This window comes from Tamandua tetradactyla, chromosome 6, assembly GCF_023851605.1.
Source record: "Tamandua tetradactyla isolate mTamTet1 chromosome 6, mTamTet1.pri, whole genome shotgun sequence".
Taxonomy (NCBI): domain Eukaryota; kingdom Metazoa; phylum Chordata; class Mammalia; order Pilosa; family Myrmecophagidae; genus Tamandua; species Tamandua tetradactyla.
In genome coordinates, this window is record NC_135332.1 from 140,084,486 (window position 1) to 140,093,783 (window position 9,298).

The window sequence follows — 9,298 nt, forward strand, 5'->3', positions numbered from 1 at the left end:
ACAGCAAGGGCACCAAGAGGTTTGTTCCCCTATCATTTCTTAGAGCTGTGCTTTCTTGACTGGGCACTCAGTTACTGTAATCTTTTATTTCCCAGAGTTCTAAGATGGCTCTACCAGTTTTTATTAGTTGTTAGATTCTGTAGGAAAATGGCACCCTGGCGTGTCTTATGCGGCCATCTTGTTCCTCTCTCCCTTCAGTTTTTCTTTAATGATTAAGAGTCAGTTTTGAGGTTTTTTTTTTTTTTTTAACCTACTTGCATCTTTTTTTTTCTATTTTCATCTAACTTTAACATCAGAGGAAACGTCCAAATTTTAAAGCTATCTTTATAAACGTACATTTTTCCCACTTACCAAGTTCGCTTAATCATGTCCTACTTTTGAAAATTCATACTGTGCCAAATTTTTCATTTCTATATACAATGCTGCAACAAATATTTTTTTTTCATAAAGCAGCTTCCACTGTGGTTACTAGCTTAAATTCTGGAGATGTACACTATTTTAATCTTGTGAGTGAACAATCTGCACAAGTTGCTTGACCTCTGTAAGCTTTAATTTTAATTTTCTCATCTGTAAACAAGGGGTAATAATACCTATCTCACTGTATTGCTGTGAGATTAAATGACTATGAAGTGCCAAATATAGGATCATAAAATGATCACTCAAAAAGGGGTGGCGGGTACTGGATTTAGAACAATTTTGAGGTTCTGGATAAATATTACCAAAATGTTTGCCAAATAGGTTATGTGAACATCACTCCCATTAAGTTATGAGATTCAAACTCATTTGAATCAGGTAAGAGAAACGGAATTGGAACGTAACTAGTCAGCAGTGAAACACTGGAGGTCCTTGGTTTCCAAGAATTTATCATCTTAGGATCTACAATTAGATTTGGTATGGATGCATCATGACAAAAATACTTACTCATCAACTGACCCTTAAGTAAACAGTCTCTTGCTAAATTATCCCTTAATATTAGCATCTATCAACATCTTATTCAGATTTTGATTTTAGATGTGGTTCCAAAAATATAATGCAAGTTGACTGCAAAGTGAAATGGCAACTCTTATTTATACTATGTGCTAAAGTAGAACTGCTTTTACCATGAGCAAAACCATTGTCAAATGAGTATCGTAACAGATTTGGAACTGACAAGTAACAGAGAATCTTCAAGAATAATTTCAGGATAGGTGTTTCAGAAATAATCTGAGTATTTACTAGAAGAGAGGCCCTTAAGGAATTTAAAGAGGTTTCTAATATTTAACTTACAAAAATTTTAAAAAGACCCCCTTTATAATCATGTTGCAACTTAAACATAATGATTGTGGAGCATCATATTTCATCTTTGGGAGGGGGAGGTGATTTATACATGCATTCACATACACATATATACACAGCCACTGAATATAAACACACACTTTTGATTCTTTCAGAATTTAAAATATAATCTAAAACTTGTTTTTCTTAGTCTGTTTTGTCTTTCAGGATAAGATCCCAATCAGTTATTTCTGCCCCACACAGAAATGGCTTGCTGTGGACAACTTTGGTGTCCACATAATTTCATCCCTGCTCGCTGTGCTTCCAATCCTTTCACTGCCACCAAAGAAAGCAATTCAGAATTTAGGGGCAGAAAGGACATTATTTTAGTTTATATTCAAGGTAATTAAGCTAAAACCTTAAAACTTCACTCACATTCAATCCTTGTAATATACCTTATACAATAGCTAAAAAAATTTTTTTTAATAATAGTGGACAAGCCACTGGAATATGGGGGAAAAACTAATTTGTCTCTACATGTTTATCTATTTTTCTAATGTCTACTTTTGTTTTCTAATATACACATTAGCACAGGAGTACATACATATGATTTATACATCTCCATATTGGGGCTGTATACATTTTTTTTATCAGTTAGGATACAAATCAAATACTTTGAAAGCCAGTGAGTGGTTTAGAAGGGCTGAACTGGGGCTGGTTCCCAATCTTGGCAAACTGGGGAGTGAATCCTTTCTCTCTTTTCATTCTACTGAAGACTTATGAAGCATGAAAGCCAGTCTGTTGGGCTGCTCTGTTTACTTCAGGAGGAATCAGATAATGGCTTTTGTTTATTGCTCCATTTCATACCTGCAAATTAGGCCCTTATGGGTCTGACTTCCAAGCATCTTGCTAACATAACATACAACACAATGTAAAGATGACTACTTGGTATATTATTATATCCTTATACCCTTTAGTAAATTGAGGTTATTCAGCAGTGAGAACTGATTTAAGTATTCTTTCTGAGTCCCCAGGAAACAATTAAACACTAGCTAAATATAGCTTAGAAGTCTGGAAAGAGTTATAACAGATAAGTGAAATCAGTAGTTAAAATTTTTATAAGGTTTAGAATTCAAAAACTCCAACAATCATTACAAATTATATATTTTTTAAAGGAATACATTTTAGCCTAAATTGTCCTTAAATTGTACATTTTAGGTTTTACCACCTTCATAAAAGTACTTTGGGGACAGCTGCATCATTTCAATTACATGATTATTTCTTTGCCCATTCTTCTCTCTCTTTTCTTTCCCGAATAACTTCTTTCAGATATGGTTCAAGATAGAATTTGTCCTAAAGAACAAATAAAAGAATAGCACAATCACATACGGATATATCCCGAACACCCAATAGGTTCTACAGAACAAATACAACCTGTGGTGGTTTGAACTATATGTACCCTAGAAAAACATGTTCTTAAATCTAATCCATTCCTGTAGGTATAAACGCATCATAAATAGGATCTTTTGATGAGGCTATTTAGTTAAGGTATGACCCACCTCATTCAGATGGGACATAATCCTATTACCAGAGTCCTTTATAAAACAGAATGAATAGAGAGACAGCCTCAGAAGCAAGGTGAAATCAATGGAATCAGAAGAGAAGTGAGAAATCAGCAGATACCGCCACATGCCTCACCATGTGGCAGAAGAGCCAAGGATTGCTGGCAGCCAGTCTGGGAAGAAAGCATCACTTTGATGATGCCTTGATCTGGACATTTTCTCAGACTCTAACCATAAGTGAATAAATTCCTATTGCATAAGTCAACCCATTTCATAGCATCTGCTTTGAGCAGCCTAGGAAACTAATGCAAAACCTATCAAAATTACTTTTATTTCCTATTTTAAAAAATTCATTCTCAACGAAACTAAAAATTGTCTGCTCTTCTAAAATTTAACTTCCCCGAAGATGCTGTAATGTTTCTTTGATTGCTTATGAGAAGGAAATTTGTCAGGGAAGGAAAGGAAATTAGTCTACAGGCTTTGCCTACTTTCAATGCAGTTCAAGGGGAAGAGTTTACTTCATATTAGTCTCTCCTGGGAGCTAGAGGGCACTTAATGGGCTGATCACATGAACCCACATGATCATCTGATCAGGAAGTAGAGAGCAGAGGAAAAAACAATGTACTAGGAGGCAGATGACCTGGACTCTCTATATCAGAAAACACGGAAGAGCCACTTCACCTCTAAGTCTCAATTTGTTTATCTAGAAAATGGGGCCAATAATTGTTCTATTAACCTCATCATGCTGTCATAAGGATAGTTACTTGAAAAAATTTTGGGAACTCTAAAGCACTGTAAAAACAAATGTGCTCTACTGTTACTAATACTCAACCCTTAACTGCCAACATTATCAGAACATTAAAGCTGCTCTACCTCCTCATATTTTGTCCACTGCTCCTTAGGCAAGATTTGCTGTCTCATGCTCAGGTCCAGTGCTCTCTTAATGCGAAACACCCTGTCATTATAAAGGTTCTCAGGAAGCCTTCTTATGGCTTCTTTCACATCTTCGGTCTCAGTTAATGTATCATCTCGCATTAACCCTAGGATAAAAAACAAGAGAGTTAGATTGAACATATATCTCTAAAATCAGGAATTTTTTTAAATGAGTAAAATCTTTATAATTTACTACTTGGTGATTATATCAAGAATTCAGATACTAGGTGCAATGGAAACTCTAGGGAGCAATGTATGTCATACATAATGTGTTATTTCTTTAAAATTGTTTAAATTAAACAATATGTGAGACTTTGAAAATTTACTAATTTTTAAAATATTTAAAATGCCTACTTTGTTTTTAAACACACATCAATAAACTATATCTCTACTTTCTTAAGCTTCAGATCTGAGATCAAGATTTTAAAGACCCCAAAATGATAGTACACTAAGGAGCCAGTAACATTTACAAAGCTTCCATTAAGCTTCAATAGCAAAAGATGGTGCTCAAGACAAATTATAATGTTCTAAAAAAACTTATGTGTAAGATAATGAAGATATTCCATAACTTTAATATTTGAAAAATGTCTACTTTCAACAATCATATAAGTTAAGTTTTACAATGTTAGGTGGTAGAATTGGAAATGGAACATATCATAAGAAAAATTCCCAGTACTGTATTTCCAGAACATAAATCATTTTCACCTCAAACACAAGACAATTTCATCCTCCTTTTAAAAGAATAAAAAGGAAAGAAATTTGACTAAGCATGACAAAAAAAAAATGACACCTAATTTTAAAATATTCTGATGTACACAATAACAATTAGTTAAAAGTATTTTGTTGGAACCATAATGATTCTTGCAAAAGCACCACTCAGAAAAGACAGGAAAAACAAGAAAACAGAAGCATAGATACTCACCCAGTTTATTGAACCCTGCAGCATTGTAATACCATTTTCGAATACCATCCAGCCATCGGCCTGATGCTGCAACTGATGTCACATTGTTAGTTGCTACAATCCACTCATATTATATGAACACATTAATAGGCAAGGAGACAGTACTCTTCTAAAGCATCTCTTGTTACAGAACACAAACACTGGAAAGAATTTCCTCTTAAAAGTCTATATTCTATTTATTCTCCATAAAGCGCTTTTGTATTCAGGTAAAAAATCAGGTGGCAGATCACGGGAGAAAATGGGTAAGGTCAAACACCCAACTTATGAAAGATTCATAGGTACAATTACTGCCATTCCAATCCCTCAAACTCAACATCCCTAGTCCCTTAGGTGCCCTGCTACCAACAGAATTCAAGGGGAGAAGGGAATGGGAAGGGGACTGAGAATTTCTTGATCATTTATAGTTTCAGAAATAGATTATAGGAAACAATGGCAGATTTTTCAAGAGAATTGGGATTGTATGTAAACAGCATGAGATTTTAGGATAGGCTGGCAGGTCTAAATAGTTCCCATCCTCCAAAATTTTTATTTCACACTCTCTTTAAAAGTATTTCTGGAAGGATTTTGATACCATTTAGTCATTTAAATAATACGGATGAATAAAAGAAGCCCACTTTTTTCCTCCTCGTCAGTTAACTTACCACCAAGGATATCAATATTTGGGAATGTGTGAGTTAATGTTGAAACTCTTTGCGGAATAGGGCTGAAACCTTAAGGGGTAACTCAGTGAAAGAAAAGGGTAAGATGACAATTTCCAGGATTTATGGGAGGGATACAGTACAGAACAGGAGGCAGAACAAGTTCAAACTTTCTTTTACAAAGAGTTAACAACTTCCAAACATACTTGTAGAAGACAAATTATTCATACATATGTACCACTTAAAAATAACATATGGGGCAGGCCATGGTGGCTCAGTGGCAGTGTTCTTGCCTGCCATGCCAGAGACCCAGGTTCGATTCCTAGTGCCTGCCCAGGCAAAAAAAAAAAGTATGACTTTTAAGTTTCTCAACTGAATCTGAAACAAATCTTACAGGTTTTGCCCCTAGTCTAACAAAAAGAAATGAATAAAGCTTAAAAAAAACCCTATTACTTCTGAACTTAACGTCCTTAACAGGAGGTAGAAATTAAAAGTTCAGTAGCATGTACTTTTTTATTCTTTTATATTAGCAGTACTTCTTTAAAATGTCAGCGAACGACCACTATGTTCACTCCAACAAGATGAACTGAAGTCGTATGCTAGATATGGGGATACAAAACACATGACACCTTACTCCCAGTTTCAACCTGTCACCACCTAGTAGAAAAGTAGACACAGCAAATTAGTGCCATACAACAGGACCCCCACAATGAAAGGAGAATGCACAGAGTGCTAAGGAAGCCAAAGATAAGGGGAATGGCATCCAGGGCAGGGGCAGCATTAGGGCTAGGGAAGGCTTAGGCACATGATGTCTGAGGTAGGTCTTAAAAGAATGGGTAGGAGTTACTCAGACAAAGGAGGGAGGTGGAGGTAGGAGAAAGCAGTATCATCAGAGGAGCATACACTCTGGGGTCAAACTGTCTGTCTTCATATATAGGATCCTGAAGCTAGTTACCTCAAATGTAGGCTCCTAAAGCTAGTTACCTAACTTCTCTGTATCTGTTTTTCCATCTCTAAACTGTGGTCAATACCAATTTTTATCTCCCAGAAACTGCTTCAGAGGAATAAACAAGTTAATACAGTATTATATTATTTTATTTAAATGAGTTATTTAAAGACTCCTATATTAGTTATATATTAACATATCAATATTATAAATCACATGTATATTTTTAAACTTTTTAATTGTGAAATATAACATATATATAAAGCAGCAATAAATTTCCAAGTATGTTTTAACAAGTAGTTATAGAACTAGATTTTAAAGTTTGGTATGGGTTACAGTTCCATGATGTTTCATTTTTTCTTTTAGTTGCTCCAAGACCAAAAGAAATATCTATATAATGATTCAACTGTCATGCTCATTTGTTAAATCCTATCTTCTCTTTTACTCGCCTTCTCTCTCTTTTTTTTTTTGTGTGAAAAATAACGCACAAAAAAGTAGTAAATTTCAAAGTACATCATAGCAATTGGTTGTAGAACAGATTTCAAGTTTTGGTATGGGTTATGATTCCACAATTTTAGGTTTTCACTTCTAGCTGCTCTAAGATACTAGAGCCTAAAAGAAATAACACGATTCAGCACTCATACTCATTTGTTAAACCCTATATTTTCTGCATAACTCTATCATCACCTTTGATCTTTCTCCCACTCTTTAGGGGTATTTAGGCTACACCGATTCTAACTTTTTCATATTGGAAGGGGCTGTCGATAATATGGGATAGGGGGATAAACTAGTTGATGTTCTGGAAAGGCTGGCCCCTCTGCTTTTCATGACCCATTTGGAGGTTGTCCGTTCCTGGAAAGTTACCCTAGTACATAGAACCTCTGTAGAATCTTATATAATGCCATAGGTATTCTTTAGGATTGGCAGGAATGGTTTTGTTTGGGGTTCGGCAAGTTGTGATAGGTAGCAATATCTAGGGGAAGCCTGTGTAAGAGTGACCTCCAGAGTAGCCTCTCAACTCTATTTGAACTCTCTTAGCCACTGGTATCATATCTGTTAGACTTCTTTCCCCTTTTTTGGGTCAGTATGGAATTGCTGATTCCACAGTGCCAGGGCCAGGCTCATCCTAGGGGTCATCTCCCACGCCGCCAGGGAGACTTTCATTCCTGGATGTCATGTCCCATGTTGCGGGGAGGTCAATAGTTTCACTTGTCAGAGTTGGGCTTAGAGAGAGAGAGGCCACATCTGAGCAATGAGAGGTTCTCCAGAAATGACTTTCAGGCATACCTATGGGGTAGGCTAAGCTTCTCTGCTACATACATAAGCTACACAAGAGCTAGCCAGGGCTTGGCCTATTGATTTGGGTGTCCTTAACGTTTGATACAGTATCTACAGTTTTCCTGGAAATCACATATATATTACAGGGACTAAATGAATAAATATTTAATGAGATTCTTAGAAAAGTGACTGGTGATTTATAAGCTTTATTATGAGGGGAAGATGAAAGTATAAGCAAAGCTGAGAGACAGCATTCTTTGTAAGGGAAGCTACATGCAGTTAAATATAGTGGAAGAAGGAATGAATAAACTCTACCACATATTCAGATTGGAGAAGGATGAATTTCCTAATACTTCTTACTTTAACACAAACTTATTTAGGTAGCAAAAGTTAATGGATTAATGGTGCTACTATCAGAATGCTTTTAAAAACTCGAGTGGTTTATACCTTTATTCTATGAATTAAGTATTAGGAATGCACTTTGCCTTCCAAATTAGACATATTTACTAGTGGTAATAATATTTACTGAGCGCTTATATGTCAGCTATTATTCTATTTGCCTTATCTCCATGAGCTCAATTTACAACACGTCTGCGTTGCAGAAGAGGAAGCAACTTCTGCAACTTTATAGAACTTACCCTACCTAATGTCAGAGGTAGCTAGTGGAAATCAGTGCTATCTCACTTCAAGAATGCCTTCGACTTCAGTTGTCAAATTAATGAAATACTGAATTCTTAAACGTCTCTCCACCCCCACCCCACCAGCTCAAAAAAATAACGGATTTTTTCGTCAATCTTATGTTTCCTAAAAGCATCACAAGTATTGGGGAACGGGAAGGTAGGGAGCAATATTTTTTCTTAAAAACTAGTCCAATTTAAACTGCGAAAAAGGTAGAGATCTACCAAACAAAACAAAACAAAAAAACCAAGCAGAAAAAAACCGGCGTGACGTCCACGCGGTTTTAAATATTAGTGCAATTTCTTCGTTCTATCCCATAATAAATGGATTTGTTTTCGTTCTGAAATAAAAAAAATTCCTCAAATCTACAAATTCAATTACTGTTCCAGATAACCCTTGATCTACTGACACTAACTCCCAGGGTAAGAAGCACCCCCACCCTTATTCCACCCTATTTCCTCAATCACTTTGCCAGTTATTTCCTCAGCGTAAATGGAAAACTAATCGTATCGCTGGTAAAAGAACTTCACGAGCTAATGCATATGAAAGCGCTTGGCTCCACAGTAAGCACTTAGTGCATTTTGGTTGATACTTAACCACTAATGATCTCCTTGGGCGCCTGAACACTTTACGGGGTCCGGAATCACATTCCGGAAAAATAATGCGGACTGCCGAGCACCGCCAGCTGGAAGGAAGGCCGGGGCTATCGGAGACACCGCGGGCACCTTCACGAACAGAATGTTCGTTTACCAACTTTGCGCAAGGCAGGCCCGGGGACAGCTGGGGCGGGGGGAAAAACGTCTTTTGCCTGGGCCAGAGCCGCCACCCTCCCTTACGTTACAAACCTAGCCACACAGAGTGAGCAAAGGAAGAGGAATAAAAGGTAGACCCGGGGGATAATCGCCAGACAGGACGAGACACTTACCAGCAGGGCGGCCCGCCATTTTGACCCCAGAGTAAAGCGTTGCCTACTGGGTAAGTCCTAGAAGACGTGCCGGACCCAGTGCGCAGGCGCCTTAGCGGAGCCAAGCGAGAGAAAGGGTGGCCA

The 9,298-nt window shown here is 36.9% G+C and overlaps 1 protein-coding gene across 1 annotated transcript; it reads right to left on the reverse strand.

The window, feature by feature from the left end:
* Positions 1–2,401: 2,401 nt before the first annotated feature.
* Positions 2,402–9,298, reverse strand: UQCRB (ubiquinol-cytochrome c reductase binding protein). The gene is made up of 4 exons (XM_077167275.1): positions 9,176–9,298; positions 4,672–4,743; positions 3,690–3,856; positions 2,402–2,607 (listed from the first exon to the last, which is right to left on the reverse strand). The coding sequence occupies exons 1-4, from the start codon at positions 9,192–9,194 to the stop codon at positions 2,530–2,532; spliced, it is 336 nt and encodes a 111-aa protein (XP_077023390.1). The 5' UTR covers positions 9,195–9,298; the 3' UTR covers positions 2,402–2,529.